A 23474-nucleotide genomic window follows, 5' to 3' on the forward strand; every position below is an offset into this window, starting at 1 on the left:
TCTTTTCTTCCAACTGCTCTTCTAAACTTGGAAGAGAGAATGCTCTCCCTCTCTCCATCCCTGTACTGCTTCAGGATTTCTAGAGAATCCCTTTTTCTCATAATCTCTCATTTGCTCATGGCCTACAGTAGTAGACACAGCTTCTTTATCCTGATATTTAGGACTCTCTACTTCCCATAGTGAGTTGAATAATGAATAATGAAGTTTATTAACAATACTAAATGTGGTAGTGATGGTGGAAGAAGTAATAAGACACGGAAAAGGAAGAGAGGAAAATAAACCCAAGATATATACTGGATTTAGCCATTCATCTCTCTCCTTCCTTCCTAAACCATAGCTTTTATATTTCCCCCTCAAAAGTTAAAAATAGATATTTGGAAGGCACAGAATTACAATTTGACAATTTGCATTGGTTTACATATGAAACCATCCCTGCTAAAAAAAAGGGATAAAATTATTTGAAATCTGCGCTTGGACCATCTGGCATATCTGGGAGCCCTAATCCTAACCACTCAAACAGATCCAAGTCTATAAGTGGCTGATGTCTCTTTTGGTAACTCCATTTTCACTCTGTTACTTGGTTTGCTTAAGAAAGTAGTACATCAGTTTGACGGAATAGTAAATTGTGTCTATACCTACCCTTTTCCCCTAAGGTTACATGTTAGATTTCAACCCCACATTTTGAAATGCTAAAAACCTTGATAAGGAAGGATGCACAAAGTCTGCTTTCCATCTCAGCTGTATTAAAACATCCAATTCACCAGTCCTGTTGGTCATGCGATGTAACCAGTTGTTGGACTTTAACCACACCACCTGCAAAATTCCGAAGTGAAACAAAGTCTAACTTTGTTGGCTTTCTTGATTGGTCTCCAGGGCATTTATCACTTTCTGTGAAAGAAACATTTAATTTAGATGGCAGTTGATTTGTGTCATGGGATTTCAACTGACGGGAGGAAGAATTATGTATGTGTTTATAGCTTCTTTGCTTTTAAAAGATTAATGTTGGAGAAATATAAATCACAAGACCTTAACGGGGGGCTGGGAAGATAGAACAGGAGTGTGCCCGCGTGATGGATTGAGACATATTATAAAGTGTCTCCATCAGTCAGAAACACAGTGGGAGGATGGGGTGGTGGGGTGGTGGGGAGTGTGCAGTGAAGAGAAATGTTTTTTCCTCCCCAAGCACAAAAACAGTGCAGTGGCCTGACTGGGGGCAGTCAGCCTCCTGGCTCTGGTGCTGGATACAAAATGAGGTGAATTGGTGCCTTCCTAAAGTTCCTTTCCTGCCCTGATACCCAGAGGACAAAGGAGGAGTAAAAGCAAAGTGGGAAGCATTGGGAAGCCCAATTATCCCAGGAGATAAGCAAGCACTCCCTGCCCCCCAAGTCACAGGAACTGGGCCCCTCTGCTTCCCCACAGGGGCCCTGCATCCAGGGGCCATGTGGGCCTGTACACACATGCAGGAACCATGCTCAAATAAATGGGAATTATGAGAAGAGCTTGCATGTGTTGGAGACCGCCTCTCTTGGAGCCATGCAGGTGCATCGTTCTGTTCTGGCAAGTGACCTGAGGGTTAGAGAGGGTCACATGCCAGTGGGACTCAGAAGCCAGGACCCACAGCTCTGGCATCACTACCCACATGACAGTGCCCCCGTCAAGGGCTGTAAGATGGTTTCTATAGATGGCGTATTGATATGCATTTGCCCTTTTCTTCATTACCACCCCAGGATCACGCTTCCTATATATATATGTCAAAATGCACCTTCCCTTTCAAACACTGGTCCAGCCTAAAAAACAAACCACAGAAGTATCACTCACAATACTAGCTAACAGGTATCGTGTGGCAAATCATACCTCGCCATCGACATGCATCATCTCATGCCATCCTCACAGCTGCCCTCCGAGGCAGGTTCTCTTATGGTCCCACTGCACATGGAAGAACAGTGAGTATCAGCACACCTCCATCCAGTGTGGAAAGAAAGCAGCATCCCTCAGTGTGGGTGCCCTCACTGGCTTAGGAGGAGGAGAAATATTCCAGGGAATGGGGGAGGAACTACTCATGCCTCCTACTCCTGTGGCTTGCCTTCTTTCCAAAATCCTTACCACATCTCTACCCTTCTGGTCCATAACCTGGAGGTCCAGCTGTCTCTGGATCACTTTGACTTCCCTTAGCACGTCCTGGGGGGAAGTGACCTTGTCTGGCTTTAAAATGTGGATACTTTGACAGGCTCTACCTGAGGCTTTGAACCAAGATCCCCAGGCAACAGGAATCCCCCCAGCTCCCATTCCCCTCTCCACCCTGCTCCCCTCCTGCCACTCCTGCCTGTCAAACCTGGGGAGGGAAGGAGAAAAACATTCTCCACATCCTGTTCACCAACTGATGAGCCTTCTGGAAAGCCAATAACAAAGCACGGCTAACTAAATCATCATTATTTACACATGCAGCCTGATCGAGGACATTTAGTCATGTAATTAGGTACCTAATTATGCTGAAAATGCAATTATATGATTTTTTAAGTGAATTAAGTCCTCCAGAGAAGTGGGAAGGATTAGCACACGTGATCCAGCTGGAGTGCAGGGAGCATGGAGGGCATGTCAGCGCGACCCTGAGCTGCACAGCGACCCAGTGATCTGTACCTAAGTCACATGCATGAGCACATGCACGTACATGCACACACACACACGCATGCACACACACACATGCACACGCACAGTATGGTGGCTTCACTTTTGTGTCCATAGGACTCTACATTGGCCTGCTGCATACCGGGGACTTAATAAATGACATCCATTAATATCACTGAAAGCTTGGTATGCATCTGTGGAGGGACTGTTTAATGGCTGACTTGGAGACTCTTAGGGAGGTTGTTTATTTAACATGTGAGAGGCAGGTGTGCAGAAAAATGATAAAAGAGTCAGCTGGGACACGTCAGAGGATATTTTATGCAACATCAGTTATTCATTCACGTAGCATTGTGTCAGATGTGGAGGTATATAAAATACAGTCCTTACCCTCTAGTAGTTAAAAGTCAGTGCAGAGACAGACAACTGCAAAGCATTTTAATGGCGATTTGAACGAGTTGTTCAGCAAACTGCAGCCTTCAGGCTAAACCCAGCCTGTGGCCTGCTTTGGTAGAGTCAACCAGCTAAGGATGTTTTTTACATTTTTAAAGTATTAAAAAAAAGCATACAAACCAACCAACCAATAAAATAAAGAAGAATATGTAATAGAGACCATATGTGGTCTGTAAAGCCTAAAATATTTATGAGGAAGTTTGCAGCCTTCTGCAGGGGTAGAGGAAAGGAGCGCACAAGCCATTTGCAGAAGTCAGGGAAGGCTTCCCGGAGGTGACGTGGTCTAAACTTGATGGCAGAGAGGAGTCTGCAAAGGCCCGCAATCACTGTGGCATAGTGCAGCACCTTGGCCTCCCAGAGCCTCCTGCCAGCTAGGCGGCCAGCAGCACGTGAGAAAAAAGAAGAGGCAAATTTAGAAGACTTGCCCCTGAAATAAGAGCTGTAGGCACCCAGAGGTTCTGAAATGTCAGACAGTGGAACTTGGACTGGATCTTCAGCAGAAGGAGCACGAGGCATCCGGCCAGACACAGCTGGCCTGCCCCCAATGCCAGTCAGAGGGGAGGGACAGACGACTCAGCTTCTTAGGCCCCTTGTGGCCCAGATGCCACTGATTTAGCCCTTGAATCATCCGAGGGTCCCTTCTGGGGATGGAATGACAGGGAAGAGAAGAGCGGCTGAGTGGAAGAGACAGGCACACACAGATAACTCTGTGTGAGGGTCCCCGGCCCTCTCCCTGTGGCTCAGTGCTCCCCCCACAGGGCCCCGGACTGCATCACCAAGCTCCACCTTTCAACCTCTTTGAGCACAGCCTCACCTCCTCCCCCAGGGGAGGAAGCCTGGCTCCCCGAGGACACTGCGTTTCTGTCCCACACTCTTGTGCGCTGGGTGCAGGATAGAGACAGAGGCCTTTCCCAGGCACTGTTACCCTTCCTTCCCAAGTGCTCCTTCCTTCCACGAAGCACACCTCCTGTCCTCCTGGGTGAGACGGGCACCTCTGCCGTCCCTTGCACACATCGCCACCGCCATCCTTAGAGCCGTGTGCACACACAGGTGACTTACTTCAACTCCTGCCTCTGGCACCCTGCTCCTGCACTCCCTTGTTGCCATGGGGGCAGTGCCAGGGACCCCAGTCTCCATTTTGGCCACCCCGCCCCCCGACAGCCCACAGCACTGCTAGCTCGTGCTGCTGTCCGTTCCACGTCTCCCCGCCCTCAGTTCCTCAGCCCAGGAACACCTCCCCTCCGCGGCCTGGCTGCCTCCTTTCCTTCCTCACCTCCTCCCTCTCACAGCTCAGATTCCATAGCCCACCATTGTGGTCCCTTGTTGTATGTCCTCAACTCCTGCCAGCACCACCTAGAAGGTATATTCAAGCCCACCACCTCTCACCTTTTCTGCTGGAGTCCAAGCCACCATCTTCTCTACCCTGGGTTTTACCACAGCCAGCCCCCCCCCCCCCCGCCCCATGTGGGTCCCTTCCCCTGCATAGTATAATCCTACCAACATGTCGGTCAGTTTGTGTCCCTCTTCTGCTCAGAATCCTCCCATGGCTCCCGTCTACCTCAGGGTGAGAGCTGACGCCCACACAGTGCTCTAAAGGCCCTATGTGGTCTGGCCTCCATTCATGCTCTGACTGTCTTCTACAACTCACTTCACTACGGCCACCCTTCTGGCTGTTCCTGAAATATGCAGAGCTGTTCCACCTCAGTGCCTTTGCACTTGCTGCACCTCTGTGTGCAACACTGTTCCCCAGATACCCACATCTTCCCGCCATCACCTGGCTCAGGCCTTAGCCATATGCCGCCTTCTTCCTGACGCCTTCCCGGCCACATTTTTAAAATTGCAGCTCCCACCCAGAGCCCCATCCTTTTCTCTAGTTCATTTTTCCTCTTAGCACCATCTAGCACACTGCACACCTCATTATTTCTCCTTTGCATCATCTGTATCCCTTCCCTAGAATGTGCACTCCAGGAGGACAAGACCTCTGAGTTGGTTTTTCACTGCTGTAACCCAGCTGGATTTGGTTGAATACACTCTTAGCCTTTTTTATTCTTTCTGTCTTGGCTCAGTCTAGATTCATCCAGCTCCTGCCTCCTGCATGCCTGCACCCAAACATGGCCATGGCTGGAAACTCACACACACACTTGCACACTCACACACATTCACACTGACCGGCCTCACCTCAGCGCCACAACCACAGCCCAAGTGTGCTGTCCAGCAAACCACCACCTTTCTTTGGCCAAGGCCTCCCCCTGCCTCCACTCTCTCCAAGCCTCCCACATTCTGTAGAAGGCTCTGTTTCAGTTTATGTCACCAGAAGACAAAGAAAAAGAAGCACTTGAAACAACAAAAGTATGTAGAGAAGGCCTTTTGCAGAGCTTTGCTGTGAAGGGAACAGGAAAGAGGCCAGGAGCAGGAGGGAGACAGGCCATGGTGGGGGGCAGGGCGGTCCCTTTCCTAAGTTCGGGAACAGACATGCTGCCAGAGGTGATCTGGTGGAGGGGGAAGATTCCGTGATACATGGGAGAGGGCAGGATCTTAGCAGAGTTTGGGCAAAGTGAGAGGAAATGGGGCTAGTATAGACATGGAGGCCTGGAGCACAGGAAGCTCTGGGCAGCAGCAGAGGGAAGGCTGGGATCTTCCTGACATGGTGCTCCCTGCTTTCCTCCTGGCCCTCTGCCTGCTTCCCCCCGGGATGCCCTATGCAAGACCCCCGGCTCCTTTTCTTGTCCCTTCCCATGGCTGTCTGTGCCTTTGAGATGCTGGAGGTGCCAGCTGGGGCTCCAGCCCTCACCTGTCCCCTGAGCCCTAGACTCTGTGCCAGTGGCCTACCCTGCACCTGTGCTGCACATCTGACGGGATTCCTGGGCATAGTAGAGGTCACCCTACATCTTTGCTTGCCCTACAGCTAATTCAATAGCAACTCCTGTCAGCCTCAATTCCAGACATGTCCAAAATACCTCTGTTCCTCGTCACCAGTGCCACCACTGTGCAGGCCTAAGCACTTGCCTGGACCGTGGCCAGAGTGGCTCCCAGCACGACAGCCATGGAGATGCTTCTCAAATACACACAACCCAAAAGGCTCCTATGACGGACCCTCCCTGGCCTCTCAGATGGAGGCCACACTTCTTTCTATGGTTGAATGCTGCACCTTCTAGCCCCACGGTCTCTGGCTCACCATGGAGCTCACCCAGCCTGCCTGCCCCAGCCTTCACACTGGCCCATGTCTTCCTGGAACATTCCTCTTTCAGACTCAGAATGAGCAGGCCTCTTTCTGTCCCTGCTTCACCCTGTATGAGTCAGGCTGCTTCCACAGAGTACTGGTAGACTTCAATGACAAACATTTACCCAAGAGCAAGGCACTGACAGCACCTGCATCTGATGAGAGTCTGCTTCCTGGTTCATAGACGATTGTCTTCTCTGTGGGCCCTCACAGGGCAGAAGGGGTGAGGGAGCTCTTGGAGTCTTTCTCTAAAGGCACTAATCCGAGGGCTCCACCGCCCAAAGGCCCCATATCCTAATACCATCCAGTGAGGGCTTTCAACCTAGGAGTTTTGGGAGGACACAAACATTCAGTCTCTACCACAGCCCAAAAACACCTCTTCTGAGAGGCCTCCCTGATCACTCCTTCTCTTCTCCTTTCTTTATGTCTTATAGCATCTATCACCACCTGGCCTAACAACATGGGTCCACATTTTTTATGAGCTGTTGACTGTTCCCTCCCCTAGAATAGAAGGCTCTGTACTGTGCACTGTTGGATCCTTGGGCTCCAAAACAGGAACACAGTAGCTTCTCAGAGACTTTTGTTAGACAGATGATTCTGGAAGGAGTTTTGGAATCAACAGACCTGGGTTTCAGTCCCACTCTTACCCATTATGTAACCTCGGGCAAGTGACCCAACCTCTCTGAGCCTCAGTTTCCTCAACTCTAAAGTGATAGGCATTATAACACCCTCCTCAATGACTTTGGTGAGAAATTGGAACAATACAGGCAATTATAAAGTGAGCCCACAAAATGATGGCAATGGCATCATTATCCATATCAGGAGAGGAGGGTTTCAAGTAGAAAAAGAGAGACTCCAGCAATCTGGATCAGTAGGCAATCGGGATCCCAGGGGAAGTAGAGGGTGTGGAGGCCAGAGGGGTGGTCCAGGCTTCAGGGCATGAAGGGGAGAGCAAACAGAGGCCAAATAGACCTCTGGAGGTCTGGGCAAGCCTGGAGAAGGTGACATCTTCTTCAGAAAAGTTTCAGATGTAGCCAGATGCCCTGGGTTGCTGTAGAGAGAAGCTTTATAACACCGACCTCTGTTGTGTCCTAAGCTGGAGACGTCAGGCGCTCCCTAGGTCCCCTTGCCTGAAATCAGGATTGGGGAGAGTCTCACTGGCCCACTTCCTTGGTGAGCACTGTCATTCTGAGCCTCACACCTCACTGAGAGGCACAACTGCTCCTTACAGAATTATCTTCCCCATACATGGCTCTCGCTCATCGTCCATGCACTTGACCTTGGGCTGGGACAGTCACATAGCTGGGAAGCTGACAATCTGCCAACCAGTGCCAGAGCCTGTGCCTCAGAGAAGCAGCTGCATCAGCCAAAGGAGGGGCCAAACAAGGCTGCAGGTCCCGGAAGGCTGTGTGGGTGTGGGTGTGTGTGTGTGTGTGCGCGTGTGTGTACGTGTGTGTCTGTGCCTGTGCACCTGCGTGTGTGATGTAATGCAGGAATTTCCATGAAGACTCAAAACTGAGGATGGGGAGCAGTAAGCACACTCACATGCCAAATGCGCACTAGGCATAGCCTGAGTGGAGTTCACACTGGTGCAAGCACGATTACCCACAAGCCATGCTCGCAGAGTGGATAGATAGCCACCCGGAGCATCCCTGAGGGCTGTTGCGGGAGAATCCCACATCATCCTCATCTGTCTGCATGGTGCTCAGCTTCTCTCTGCCTCGAGCCAAGTGAGGAGGGCCCAAGAGAGCCCCAGAGCAAGCAGGGCTGGCGCCACAGGGGAGCCAGCTCCCCGTCCGTCTGTCCATGCAGCATTGGAAGCAGCAGCACATCCTCGACACCCCCGCCTGTGCAGGACTAGGCCCAGAGGGGCTGGGTGTGAACCGTCTTCAAAGCAGCCCACTCCCAAGAGCCCTGTCCAGGCCGCACAGGGGGTTGCTGAAGGGTCAGTCAGCTTGAGGCCCCCCAGGGTCAGGGGCAGTGCAGTGTGGACACACCTGCCTCAGTTCTCCCCAGAGGCTATCACTCTGTCCTCAGAAAGAGCCTGCCCAGCGTAGGGCTCCCCCCACCAAGACCAAGTAACCAGTGTCACCCATGAGGGTGAAAAATGGTTTCCCTTAGCCTCACATCCCTTTCCCACTGCAGCTCTGAGGGGCTGAGCTCAGAACTGGTGGGGAGAGAGGAATTAAGGAGAGCAGGCCAGGCCCCCTATCTCACTGTGGCATGAACACTTACCACGAGATCTACTCCCTTAACAAATGGTCCAGTGTACCATGCATTATAACTGACCATGGGCACAATGTCCGAGGACACATCTCTAGAGCATCCTGCCTTCCTGTTCCGAAACTGTGCTCACTGATCCGCAAGCCCCCATTTCCCCCCAGGCCCTGGCACCCGCCATTCCCTGCTTGGATTCTATGAATTGGACTCTTTCAGATTCCTCACATAAGTGGAATCATGTAGCATCTGTGTTTCTATGACTTGCTTATTTCACTTAGGAGCTTTAAAATAGATGTGAGACCCTAACTTTTGTTTCCGACTGGTTTTTTTTCCAGAAGGGACTGGAAAGTTATAGAATCTGCCCACAATGCAGTCCCAGGTTAAGAGCAGCCACATAGAGCCTGTTCTGACAACTCACAGGAAGGACATAAGCTGCGTCCCCATTGTAGGGCCCCATTCCTTTTCCTGCCTGCCTCTCCTGCACCACAGAACCCTCCTTCTCCCGAGGTCCCTGCTCAACTCAGGGCCTCCCTGCTGCAGCCATGACCTAGAGACCAGAATAAAAATTACATTGTGAATGAGTGGTTGCTTTGAATACCCATGTGCTTAACAGGGCGAGAGAATGTGTAAACTTGCTAACAAAGCATTGCTGTAGCCCATATGTATCTCATTTTCTACCCAAAACAATGGGAAGTGGTGGCGACAGCCCCATGCCAGCTCATGAAACTCTCCCGGACACATCAGGCCACAAGACAAACGCCAGATGGAGGGTTGTGTCCTGAGGCCAAGGAGCCACCCAGCTCAGGTGGAAAGAGGAGGAATCCAGGACTGAGTTGATAACCCCAAGAAGTTGTGGACACAGTGTAAGCGTTGTGGTCAAGGAGGCTGTAGAGTGATGGAAGAACAAGACAGTCATAGCAGGAATGAGCATTCAAGGTCATTTCCAACCCATAGCTACTGTGATCCCAGCAACTGATGAGTACATGCTCACTGCATGCCCACAATAGATGATTTTAACTCCTCCAACACCCTCCCTGCAGGCACTTTGAAAGACAAGACATTCTGTGACCTTGAGGCCCAGTCCTAACAATCCTGAGGTTCTAATGTTTGGCTTTCAGGGACTACAAAGATCTTTCCAGATTGAGCTCTCTAAAACCCACACAGCTAAGTGCACCTCTCTGCAAGGCAAGCTAGAAGTCATTATTCCAGATGCTAAACTCTACTACTTCTTTATAAGTAAGAGAATAGACACAGCCTGCAAAAGTATAGGGGCAAAATCATTGATGGAAGATTCATTGTGCTTGAGAAAAAGAAGCAAGAGATATGGATGAGTGTGAAGTGACTGACAATGGCCACAAGGATAAGAAAAAAGGAAGAGATGCAGGAAAGAGGAGGCCAAGAGGGGAAACTGAGTCTGTGCATTTCCATTATAAGGTCCCTTCCCCTGAGACTGAAATTAAAGGGACAACTGAGGCCTCCCTTCAGAGAATCCTGTCCAGAGGGCTCTAACCAGTCCAGGAGGTGAGAGGGACCCTTCCAGGGTCTTTAAGAAGATACTCAAATCTGAGGATCCTTGGGAGCCCAGCTGAGTAGGACACCCACAATGACTCAAGGAGCTCCAGAAAAGCAAAACCTGGGCTCGAGCAGCCACAGGTTGCTAAAATCCAGGCTCTGACCCATTTCCTGAGAGGGCCAGAGCTTGCTCCATTTCCATCTGCAGAAACAAGGGTGTCTGTGAGCACTTTGGGACTCAAGCCACATCTGGAACTCCCCCATCCACAACTGCAGCCCAGGGAAAAGGCAGGGTGAGCTATGGGTGTCGAATGCACTTGCACTTGTCCCCGGCATGCACTTCTTTATTGGAAGGGAAAGTGTCTACACGGAGCTGTCCCTGACCAGGTCAGGCAAAAGTTATGTGAGAACAAGACTCAGATATTCGGGAAAGTGCAACCATAGTTGCACTGGGGTGGGGCGGGGGAGACCATAGCAGGAGATTCAGGGGGAACTTCATGGACTTTCCAGTCTGAGGCTTTGAAGACTCTGTGACGAGAGCCAGTTCTGAAGATCCACTCCCATTTCTTGACCTGAAAAGTAACATGTTTGTTGGAGATGATTTGGAAAGTACAGAAACTACATGTTAGAAGAAAGCAACACCACCCCAACCCCCACCCACCACCCAAAAGCCACCACCTCAACATGCTATTTCCTTTTATTCTTTTATCCAAGAATTTTTTTTTAATATTTAACAAAATTTATATTTACAGGGTCCTGGGTTTTTTTTTCCTTTAAATCACACTGTAAGCATTTCCTCCTGTCACTGAGAATTTCCACACATCACTTCAATAACTGCATACTATTCTATCACATAAGTGTATTGGAATTTACATAACCAATTCCCTAATGTGGAACATTTAGATGGTTCTCTCTCTTTTATTTTCCATTTTACACCAAGTTGCAGTATACATTTCTGAGAATGAATTTTTGTTTCCTTTTCAGGTTATGTCTCTAGGGCCCATTGCTAGAAATGAGGTTTTTGATGCTCAGGGTGACACATTTGCCAAATAGCATATGAGAGAATTAAAGGTGCCGTTTTTGGAAATCACACTTGGAGGCCATTTTGGCATTGCTGACAACAGTCAGAATGGTGACAATGGTGTTAACAACAGTGAGAATCACACTGCTGCCCTGTGCTGGCCACTGCACTCTCCAGGATGGTCCCGTGTGGTCTAAGTGGGAGTTCAGTCATGCTGCGGGATGGCCCATTGCTCTGGACCTCACTCCCTCACCTGTTTACTCTCGCACCTGGCCGACTCAGCCAGTGTAGGCAGGCGGGCAGGCCCCCACCCCGAGCCCAGCAGGTGGAGGCTTCCTGCACCCTTACTCTCCCCCAGTCTGGACAGAGCTGGGGCTGGAAATAGGTGGATCTAGGGCCTTCTGTGCTCCAGTCACTTCTGCTGACTGGAGCTGGAAAGCCAAGCGAATGCTGATTGGGATACACTGTCCCCTCTTGACTCCCCAAAATGTCCCCAAGCACCCATTTCCTTTGCCAGTCTGGTGCCCCAGACACCTTTCTTTGGAGAAGCGCTTCCCTGGTGTGTCATCAGAGCCCAGGGATACTGAAAGAAATCAGCAGAGGTTACTTTTCCTTTCAGGGGATAGCTGAGACTTTTGGAGTTTCCAAAGAACGAGGCAAAAGAGACTACAGTCTCCTGATCAGGCATTCATCGGAGGCCAGTGCACTTACCAGACGCTGGCACAGGGCCTTCTATCCTGTCTCCCAGCTCCAGTCGCTGGGGGCAGGCAAAGGAGCCAGCGCAGGGGACAAGTCCGCAGAGTAACCACTGTACCAGGTCTCAAACTACATCCACTGGTCCTCAAAGAAAGCACACAAAGCTCAGAGTTGTGGCCTGGGCAGCTGTGACTGTGTCTTCTTGTCTTCATCACTAAGAAAGTACGACCCACCCCCCGTACTTTCATTTACTGGAGCCTGCTATCACCTCCTTGCAAACAAGAGCTGTGTGATAGCACTGGAACTGGGCACGTGACCTATAAGCCAGTCTCACCGTCATGAGCTCAGGGGTCCTTACAGGGCCAGCGGCATCAACAGCACATGGGAACATGTTGAGAAATGCAGATTCTGGGGCCCACACTAGGTGTCAAAATCTGGGGTGAGTGCAGGGATCTGTGGTGTCACAAAGCCCCCAGGAAATCGCGAGGCACACTCAGATTGAGACCCCACACCTTGCCGGCAACCCCCACTAACCCTATCAGGAGCAGGTTTCACTCCCTACTTTACAGAAATGGTAAGGAGGCTCCAAGAGGTGAGCTAACTTGCCTGAGAAGTTCTGCCTCCCGCAAAAGCACAGGAAGAGGGCCCTGCATCTCACATACGATGACCAGGTACCACAGCAGTTATGCCCACACAGAAGTCCTGGCCACTCCACCGCGAAGTTCCCTTCCGTGCTCTTCTCTCACCACTGCACGCAGGTCCCCCTGCTGGCCTGTCCATCCCACCATCTGAGCAGGCCAGTCTTGGGGGGGGTCTCCTCCTCCAGGAAGCCCTTCCTTAAACTACCCTTTCTGAACTTACCCACAGATGCATTTCTCTCAGTCTGTCACACAGCAAGCTCCCTAAAGGCAAGGGCCTGGACTCAAGTAGAGAGCTTGCTGCTGTAAAAGTAGGTGCTAGAGACATTTTGCTGAGGAAAGAAAGAACAAATAAAAGCATGAGCAAAATCAAAACCACTGTCACAGAATCTGGGAGTCCTGCAGCCCAGGGTCTGATGGGTGAGTGCCCTCTGTGATACCCCCAGGCATATCTTTATTGCTTGTTTTGACACCTTACGACAAAGACAGTGTCAGCAGTCCCTTTTCACATAAATATGTCATGTGTCCTCAACCAAGTCCTGAGCTCCCTGTGGGCACGTGCCATTGGGGCTGGGTGAATGCCACCTACACAGCCAACATGGCTGCCGTGCAAGAGACATGGACAGACAATGTGTAATTGTTGCTTTGTCACACTTCCATCCTGAGACCAACTCTTCCCCAGTTGTAGCTTCAGTGTTACAGCCTTTCAGGCTGTGATAACAACAAACCATCCAAGAAAAGGAAATATGATTGACCTGTTTCTCACCAAAAAAAAAAGGCAGTTCATAAACTTCAGCCGTCAACTGCTTTCTGCTTGACTGGCATGAGGACTTGGAGGCATGAATCTAGTGCAGGAAGAAGAAACCCCAGTGGGAGCCAAGGAGAACTTTCTGCAGCCACAAAGTTTTCTGTCCCTCCCCCAGTCGCTGGCCTCATCCTGAACCCAAATCAGACTCACACAAAGTCACGGCCAGGGGAGAGCAGCTCTTCTAAACAGATCCATAGTTTCCCTGAAATAGAAGTCTGGGTGAGTGGCACGGAACTTGGCAAACCGTAGGCAGTGGTGTGGCAGCCTCTGCACTGCTGTCCTTGACACGGTTGTCATGGGAGGAACTCTCCAAGGACTCTATGACTTCCCCTTCATGGTTTTAAAGCTGAAACAATCTCCTCTTCCTGGAACATGTAGGCCACTTAGTCTGAAGGCATTCTCCCCCTTGACTCGAAGGAACTCACTCTCCCAGAGTCCTCTGCCCCAGTTGGGCAAGAGAAGCAGGGAGCAGGCATTTCCTCCATAACCTTGAGGCGCCAGGAAAACCATCCGAGGTGGGCGGGAGGTGGGAAGATAACACCTCTAGGGGAAGAAGAGTGCCCTTGGCACAGCTTCATCAGAAAACACCAAAGAAGGGAGATTCTGGACCTGTGTCCCTGGGGCTGGCACCTGACCTCTGCTTTCTGTCAACATCTGGGAAGTACCCCCAGCCCCCAGCCCCCAGGGTCCAGCTGCGGCTAAAGTCCTGTGTCCTGTTGGCCGTGCCCAAGCTGCCAGCCAGAACCGGGAACATCACCTTCAGTGAGGGGCAGCACCTGTGTGCCCTGCTGCCTTTGACCAGAAGACAGGTAGCCGGCCACCCTGTGAACCGTATGGAGGGTCGACAGCCTTTGGCTGCAGCCAGATTGCAGACTGCACAGGAGAAAGCCATTCCCAGCACTTCAGAGGGTGCACACTCTGGTTCTGGAGAATCCTCTGATTGAACACAGGCTCTGCCCTTGGTTGGCTGTGAGTTTCGCCCCATTATTTGACCTCTTTGGCACGCATGTCATTTTCTGTAACTTAGAGAAAGGGAAGGAAGTTCCCTTTTGCAGGCTTGCTGCAGGATGAAATGCAGGGACTTCCGTGGAGACCGTGCCCAGTGCCCAGTGCCTATGCCGGCCGAGTGGCCTTCCTCCTCCACACCCTCTCGAGGCTAAACCCCCAGGACACGTGGCCTCATCCCCTTCATGAGGGAATGTTCCTCCCACTCACCACCCCACCCCTGCCCCCACAGGAGGGCAACTTCCCTGAACAGTTTAGGGCAGTAACAGCTCTTCCCTTTCCTCTCTCCACAGAGACCCACCAGTTCAGCTCACAGGAAGCATCTGTTATCCCTGCACTTGGCTCATGGCCCAGGCCCTGGCCTTGTGGCGAGGACTCTGGTTGGCCACACTGGGGTTCAGAAGCCCGGAGCTGTCACACCCGTGGCCACCTTCCCACCTTGGCCCACGTCAGCTTTTGTCAGAGTGAAGCTGTGTTTTCTTCACCATCTGCCTGCTCAGAGTTGGGCTCCCTTGAGCCCAATGCTGCAGGACTAGGGATTTGTTTTTTTCCCTTTTATGGTGCTGTGGTCTAAGTCATGGCCTCCAAACAGTATGGTGAATGCATTTGGTGTGTGTGCCCAAATGAAACCAAAGCCCCACCAAACAGTATTTACCCTGCCTGAATGATAGAGCCTAATGCTTTCTGAGCTCTCCTCTCTCTCTCCCTCTCTCTCTCTTCCTCTCTCTCTCTCTCTCTCTCCCTCTCCCCTCTCTATTTCTCTCTCTCTAGTTAGGACCCACCAGTGGGTTGGGATTTACTGTTTGACAAACCCTGCCTTAAATAAGTTCTATGTCACAGTCGTATCTCCCAGAGAGAGACTCATTCTCTGTTTCCTGGAACTTCCTCTGTGCCGACGGGATCCCAGGAACACAGAGATACTCAGCACCTAGATGTTGATTTACTGTCCACCAGGCCCGTCCTAGGAATCCATGACCAGTGCCCATCCTCTGCATGGACTCCAAACATTTGCGAGTGGGTCACTTAGGTGATTGGCACTGAATTATGTGCAAACCAGAGTAGTAATGAGGATGAGATCAAAAGAGTGGAGACAAGATATGAGTACCATCTGGCTGCCACCTCTGTGACAGCAACCCATTGATGGCCCGGGTTGATTCAGCAAAACTGCCTGGCTAGGCGGGCATCCCCTTCCTCCCTCACTGCTCCCTGTGCGTCCCTCCGAAAGCTGCACACTCTGTTGAAGACGATGACCTTCCCCGATAGAGGAGGACTGCTCTTCAGTCAAGGGCATATGAGTGGCTGCACTGTCTTGCTAGAATCTCCAAACAAGGTCTCAAGGTCCATTTGTAGGAGAACATAGGCTCATCAAGCTTCCAAGAGCAGATACACCCAAATGAGGTGCTGCACATGGCAGTCTGCTTTTCTTTAAAAAAATAATGATGACAACTTAGTAAATACCTATTCTGAGCTATGTGCCACGTAGGTCTTGTCTACACAACATACATAAAGTATCATTATCATGCATATCTTTTCTAATCCCAACCACAGGGTGGGTATGGTTAATCTTGTTTTACATACACAGAAACTAAAGCCAGTCAATGTTAAGTATTTTGCTGGATGCACTACTGTGAAACTGGTCGAGCCAAGACTTGAACCCAAAGCTTGTCTTCACAATGATGTGGACAGCTCAAAGGGCAGTTTGATTCTCAGTTCCTCCAAAGGGGCCAGGTTTCAAATAATATTCAACAACCGTTCTTGGGTGCCAGGTACACAGCCCGATGCTGGGCATAGAACTGTGAGCAGGGCTAATGTGGTTCTGGGGTTTGTAGAGCTTTCTCTCTGGCGAGGGCATTGCAGTCTTAAAGGGAGCCAAGAAAGAAAACCACAGGGTACCTGGGATCTCTGTGAAAAGGTTGAGGTCTCCAGTGCCTGTCCAATCTGAGGGCTACACAGTTACTTTTTTTCTGATCTCGGACCCCCACCTAGCCATAAATAACACCTACCTCTGCCATAAATGCACTCCCTAAGGCTTCCCATAAATCCCTCTGCCCCAAGTCCTGAACTCAGAATGATGCCATCTCCAATCACATACTCACCCTTCAACCCCAGCTGGGAGGGGGGGGCGGCTTTTATTCCAGGGTCCTTATCTGCTTGCACACTAGCCCATCAACTTCCTTGGGCAGGATGGAGCTGGTTCCAGCTACTCTTCCAAATATCCATTATCATCACCACCGGCTACAGGGACCCAGGACAAGAGAGCATAGCCGATAAGCATTCTAACTCCATCTCCAGAGGCAAGAGATGAAAACGTAGGCTTCACAAGCCTCAGTGTCATGGATGGCGAACAGACATTTAGAGGGAAAGTGAGAGCTACAGAGAGGTGAGCATTGTTGTGGGTGCTGAGCTCTCTGCCTACAACACTTATGCTCCTGTCTGTGCAGCAAACTCCTATTCATCCTTCAAAGGCCAATCCTAACGACTTCCCTCGGGGAAGCCTTCTCATACACCAACAGTTCTCAGCACAGAGCATGCATCAGAACCACCTAGAGGCCTATCACCACAGATTGTGAGATCCGGGTCCTTGTTTCTGATACAGCAGGTCTGAGATGGGGCCCAACAATTTGCATTTCTAGCAGGCTCGTAGGAAATGCTGTTGGTCCCAGGACCACGCTTTGAGGACCACTTCTCACACCATCTCCATCCTCCCAGACAGGCCTGAGCTTCCTCTGCTGTGCCAGTTCTGAGTTCTATAGCAGTTCTGGTCATGCTGAAGTGTCACCTCCCTGGGATCAATCACATTGTGCAAATTCAGTTCCACACACCCGGAGGGGTAGGGCATGGAGATGAGGCATGCCTGCCCACCTTGCTCCCGGGCACACATGAGCTCAGAGGGAGCCCTGTTGACCCCTCAGAGACCTTAGATCCCTCCTGTCCCCACCCCACTGGCCTGCAGGGAGAGCTTCCAGTGTTCCAGTATATAGGTTTGGGTGCAAGGTCCCTAAACAAGCTAAGAAATTCACCCCAAGTGGTTCAAGCCAAATACCTCATCTAGCACTTAAGCAGTACTGGGCCATGCCAGGCGGGGTTCAGCACACTGACCCAGAGCAGCCTGGGCTTGACTTGGTTGACCTCTGACTCTCTTTCAGCTATAAGATCCAGGGAATACAGTAACACTTTTCTGGCACTCAGATTCCAAATCTGTAAGATGGGAATAATAGTAACTTCTACCAAATGGGACGGCCATGGGGGCCAAGCCCGGTAAATGCTGAGGATGGCACCTGTCACAGGCTAAGCTGTTGCTAGGTGTTTTTCAAAGAGGAAGAACCAGCAATCCCTTCTAACCCTGACTGGGTTGGACACACTGGCCTAAGAAATGCTGGTCTTCAACCTGGAAAATCCCAAGTGGCAATTCTAGGTATTTGAACTTCTATGGCCATCCGTGCCAACTTCAGGAGGGGGCCATTCTTTATTCTTCCTGAACTCTGAAGTTCTTGGTGATTGAATAAGGTCCACAGTGCCAGCATCTGAATCCATTCACTCATATATGCCTGCATTTATGGATGCAGTCATGCATTCAGCAGATGGTTATTGAGGACCTACTATGTGCTGCATGCTGAAATCCAGGCTGTTGTTGTCCACCCTGAATCTCAGAGTCAGATGCCACTTGCACTTCCTGCCCTCCTTCCTGCCTCAGTTCTCAGTACTATGAAGCACTTAGAAGGCTGAACTGAGCTCTCCTCCTGCCTCCCCCTCCCTCCCCTGCCCTGACTCCTGCTGTGTGCTTGCTCTGTCTCTTTGCTGACTTGAGGGACCACTTTTACCCTCTTCACCACCTCCAAACTCTAGGCGGGCTCTCCTCCTCCTCTGCCTCCAGCCTGGAGCCTTCCCTTTACTCACCACACTCTCCTTCCTCGCACCACGGCCAGTCCCTTCTCAGAAAGAGGCGTCTGGAAGCTGGGGAGAATGACCTCATCCTACTATAATTAAAGTGATTATCTGAGCGGAAAGGACTATTACGAAGTAGCCTTCTCTGCTTTAATATGTGTAGTCATTATAATGGGAACATGAGATTTCCATGTTAACACTGAGATTTCTGTGGTCTAATAAATCCTTCTCCTCACTCATCTCCCAGAGGAGAGAGGAGACACTCTGTGAAGCAGCTGGAGGTGATGTACAGCTTCCTATTCCAATTGAGATGCTAGCCCTGTGGCCAGACCAACCGGTCAGTAACTCTGAGAGTGCCCCAGTGCGGCCCTTCCCACAAGAGAGCCAATCGGAGACCACAGAGGGGACTCGGGGAGGAGCCACCAGACAGGAGCCCTCCTGGGAGGGCGGCTTCAACAGAGAAAGGAGAAAGTTGCCCCCCAGATGCAAGAGTGTGGGCTGACTGTCCTGCCAGTGTGACCTGGGCACGTTACTCCCTCACTCTCAGGGTCCCACCTGTGAAATAGGCTAGTAATACCATCCACCTCATGGGACTGCTGGGAAGACCACATGATATGATGGGTGAGAGGCAACTGAACCAACACCTGGCATGTTTGGACCCTCCACGTGTGGGGACACTTCACAAATGGTCTGTTTTTACCATTATTGTGAGAAAGCTGAGGCCCAAAGGCAGATGCTGCTGGTACCGGGCACATGACTGCCTACCTTCATGCGCACTACTGAGCTAGCCTACCTAACGTGTCTACCGAGCACCTGCTCGATGCAAGGAGTCCGCCCCTCACCCCACTCAGAGACACGGGAACCAGGTCAGCCTCCACTGTGGTTCCCACGTCCTCTCCAGGCTGGTCAGTGGCCAGGCAGAGCCAGAAGCCTGTCCACACACACACTGCCCTCTGTCCACTCGGCCCATTCACAGTGCTGTGCACCTGTGAGCGGGGGGGTGCAGATGCGCTGCTGAGCATGGGAAGATTTCCTCTCCCCACTTAGGCTCTTCTCTTCTGTTCACAGAAATGGTCGACTCTGACCACATTTTCATGACGTTGGGTGTGAACATCGCCATCATTGCAGGTGAGCTGTCTTGGGCTTCCAAGCAGGAGAATCAGAGGGAGTGCCCAGGGGAGAATCCACCCAAGACTTCAGAGCAAATGCCTGAATGAGGGTGAGGCTGCATAAGCCCATCTAAAACTCACTGGCGTCCCCTCACCCCATCACTCCCAGACCCTGACACTCAGAGACCCTGAGTGACCTGGCCCTTACTGCCCAGCCTCCAAGCTTCACCTCCCAACCGCTCCTGAGTCCAAACAGAAATGAGGGGCTGACTGCTGTTCATACTCCACGCCTTTACTGGGTGTCCTGCAGAACCCCCTCCCTCTCCAGTCCTCTGCTTGGCTGCCCCTGCTCCTCTGGCAAACCCATGCAGCTTTCACCTCCGGAAAGTGTGCCAGAGCTAAGGTAGGGTGATGAACAGTGAGCCACACTCCCCCCAACCTGTCCCAAGTGCTTCCCATGGCCCTGTCTTGTTCCTCCTAACAGTGCACAAGGGGGGGCAGCCACCAGGGCCCAGCCTTCTGGGCACTTTCCTAGATTTAGTACCAAGTCTCACACCCTGGGGAACTTCTCAGTTAAGATCGTTCTGGATTTAAAACTGCTAAGTCCTGAGGCCATAAACCTCTCAGTTTTAGGTAAACTCATGTAGTTGATTCTGCAGGGTATGCACAGAAGTCTGTCTTCCTCAGTAGACTGAGTGACCCTGAGCAAGGGTCAGTGCTGGAATCCTATCCCTGCCTCAGTCTGCACCAGTCTGAGTGGAAGGAGGGGGAAAGAGGAAGGGAGATCAGAGTAACTCAGATGGGTGCGGATAAGGGTGAGCACATGCCAGGCAAGAAGGAGAAGGGCAGGAATGAGCCAGCCTGTCTGGGGTTGGTGCTGACTGTAGCAGTGTCTGTCCTGGCACAAGCCCTATGAGTCCTGACCCCAGTCCCAGGCGCCTGCCCCAGACAGAGCCATGCATTTGTTCCCTCTGCAGGCGTGATCACCGCGATAGCCATCATCCTGATCTGCCTGCTTGTCATCACTCTACGCTACTTGTACGGGCACAAGGGCACCTACCACACCAATGAGGCCAAGGGCACGGAGTTTGCCGAAAGTGCAGACGCAGCCCTGCAGGATGACCTCTCCCTCCAGGACACAGGTGGGGACAGCAGCAGAAAGGAGTACTTTATCTGAGGGGCACCGGGTCCCCTCTCCCCCAATGCCTTCTTCACAAGAAAAGATACACCCCACAGCCCACTCTGCTACCTGGACCACCAGGCAGACCATGAGAGCACCCATCTCATCCCAAGATATGCACCTGACCTGAGAACTCTGGGTGCCGGCCTGGGAACAGGAAAGAAAGAAGGAGAAACTGAGCCAGGAGAAGCCTGTCCCAGGCACCCAGGGATGCAGTGGTCACCCAGGAGGCCCACCTTTGCTCTGCCAGAGGGAGAAAATCTGGGTCCTCCTGGTCAGTGTGGTTTGTCATCAGCATGGTGTGAAAGTCCTTGCTGGGTGGGTGGGCCTGAGGGCTGGGGAAGCAAGGAAGTGAGTCATCTGTAAGCTGACTGGGGATAATGGCATCAAATGTCAGTCCTTGACATTTGGGGGGAACAGCAGGTGCCAGCGCTAAAAGGCACCTTTGTCTCCCATCGATCCAGTTCTAAATGATTGGAAATAAATTTGAAATGTAACCAAGCATTCAGAGTCAAACAGCATTACTGTAATTGTCTGGAGAAAGATAACCACCACCCAGGCCTTGCTTTTCACCAGTGTGACATTGTGTTCTCCACTACAGTCTGCGTGTGTGAGGCTGGGACCATCCACTTCTGGCCCCATTGGCCTGTCCTCAGCATAGACAGTGCAGAGGGCTTCTGGGCCTCCCAGGAGAGGAAGGCCCAGTGACCAGCCTTCTTTTCCCCACAAAAGTACCAGCTTCATGAAACAAATGTAAACATGGAATGTTCCTCAAGATAGGTTGCCCTGGCTGTGAGGACACTGGCTGAAGTGATGGTTTTCTAAGGCACAGTTTTAGAGAAATCGGCCCCATTAAATAACTATGAGTGAACCCATCATTCCCCTAATGACCATGGCTGGAGCACAGACTGCAGAGTGTCATTGTCTTGGGTTTGGGCCCTGGATCCTCCTTTCCTGATCCTAGGTCTTCAGTCAACTTGCTTGACCTTTCTGGCTTCAATGTTCTCATCCCTCAAGTGGACATGGCTCCATGGTAGTGTTGAGGAGGAAAAAATTTTCTTCTATGTTTCAAGGTCCTTCTGGCTGGTCTAAGGATCAAGTTGACATGAGACCGATTGGCCACAAAAATCACATTTAATTTTGTATGTCCTGGGAATCCACATAAACATGGGATTCCAAAGACAGGCAAAATGAGATATATATGTCATCCTGAACTAAGGGGAAGGAGGTAGGGGTCTGGAACTTCAAAGGGAAGGAAGGTGATTCACTGGAAGGTGAAAAAGGGTAATTATTTGGTAAACAAATGTGTACTGGGCCCCTCAGAAACAATGGGACAGGGAGAGGAATTTTAACAAAGATACTTTGCTAAACTCCTCCTTTCACTTCCTCTGGATAATGTAATTGTGATGATAGCTCCATTCCTGGAGTAGGTCCTCTATCTAAATTCTTAGAGATAGTTGGGGAAAGGTCAGAGTTTCTTCCTTGGTGTTTTGGGCACCAATTACTTTCAGCTCAAAATAATCTGCATGGCAAAGTGGCCCATCCTGAGGGACTCCTTCTGAAACCCTCTAGTACCAAGCATCAGGGTTGATGGTGGGAACAGATGCATCAGGTGCTCAGTGCTGTCTTCTGATGTCAATTACTAGTGCTGCATAGGTAGTGCATATGTATTGGTTAATGAAACTTCCTCATTGTACCACTTCTAAACATTTCCTGAGGAGGAGTAACTGTCACTTAAACTGATGGGGACATCTGGGTGGTTCAGTCAGTTGAGCATCCGATTTCAGCTCAGGTCAGGATCTCATAGCTCATGAGTTCGAGCCCCATGTCAGGCTCACTGCTGTAGGTGTGGAGCCTGCTTCAGAACTTCTGTCCCTTTGTCTCTCTGCCCCCACTCCTCTCTCTCTCTCTTTCTCTCTCCCTCAAAAATAAACATTTTATGGGGCACTTGGATGGCTCAGTCAGTTAAGCATCCAACTTCGGCTCAGGTCATGATCTCACAGTTTGTGAGTTCAAGCCCCACACTGGGCTCTGTGCTGACAGCTCAGAGCCTGGAGTCTGCTTCAGATGCTGTGTCTCTCTCTCTGCCCCTTTTCTGCTCATGCTCTGTCTCTCTCTGTCTCAAGAATAAATAAATAAATAAATAAATAAATAAATAAATAAATAAACAAACATTTTTAAAAGATAAAATGAACAACAGGGAGAGAAGATGAACTTACTAACCATCCTCTTTCATAAGTGTCTTTCTAGACTCCCCGCAACTCAGCAGTCACTCAGAGACCAGCAGGTCCAAGTTTAAGCCTGCAGCCCGAGCTTCCCTGAACTCCCTACAACTCAGGTTTCTTGAGGCTGCACCATCTATGCCCAGGAGTCAGCAAAAAGGTCCCCCATCACTCTCCCTAGGGGATAACAGGATCCAAGCCCTGCCAGGAGTGGCCACCAAGCAAAAGAGCTGGAAGTTATAGGGTTGACATGGGAACAGGGGGGAGAAATAGAAGGAAAGGAACTGGTGATCTTCAAACGGTGAGACCTTCCGTGGAGTAACCCAAGTTCGCTGCCCCACCACTTTTTCATCTGTAAAACCAAGGGTTTGACTACATCCATGTGTCCCAAAGTGTGATCTATAAAATACCAGCCTGGAAAAATGGTGATAAACAGCCCAAACAAAAAGGGTGTTCCATGTGCAAATAGATGTGTAAAATGACATGTGAAGCAAATCTAAAGCCATGTGAGGCCTCTTGCCATCCTGTGTTCCAATGTGTGCCATGACTCTTGGGGTGTGGGCATAGGGGGATGAATTCAGCATTTCCCAAATGTATTTTTCCAGACACCCCATTGCTTCCCAGAATACCTGTTACAAACCTGGGGGCCAAGAGTCCCCGGAACACATTTGGGAAACAACTGTACCAACCAGCTACCCAACATTCCTTCCTGTTGTGACATCACTTCAGGATTTTGAGAACATACGGGCATATGTCCTCATGTTCAAGGATGATAAGCACTCATCACTGCCCAATGGGCACAGAGAAGGCACCCAGAATCCACATGCAGGCATGCCTTACTTTACAAAAGTCTCCGGGGAGAGGGTCAGCCCAGAGGACCTGG

At 50.7% G+C, this 23474-nt stretch overlaps 1 protein-coding gene across 1 annotated transcript in view; it reads left to right on the top strand.

The window, feature by feature from the left end:
* The window catches only part of GYPC (glycophorin C (Gerbich blood group)), a 42540-nt gene extending 21670 nt beyond the window's left edge, over positions 1-20870 (top strand). Inside the window, exons 2-3 of the mRNA XM_058715582.1 lie at positions 19149-19208; positions 20167-20870. Coding sequence (XP_058571565.1) covers positions 19149-19208; positions 20167-20366 — 260 coding nt within the window. The 3' untranslated portion in view covers positions 20367-20870. The remainder of the gene's footprint in view (positions 1-19148; positions 19209-20166) is intronic.
* The last annotated feature ends 2604 nt before the right edge of the window (positions 20871-23474 follow it).

The sequence above is a fragment of the Neofelis nebulosa genome, chromosome 2 (genome assembly GCF_028018385.1).
Source record: "Neofelis nebulosa isolate mNeoNeb1 chromosome 2, mNeoNeb1.pri, whole genome shotgun sequence".
NCBI classification, from domain to species: domain Eukaryota; kingdom Metazoa; phylum Chordata; class Mammalia; order Carnivora; family Felidae; genus Neofelis; species Neofelis nebulosa.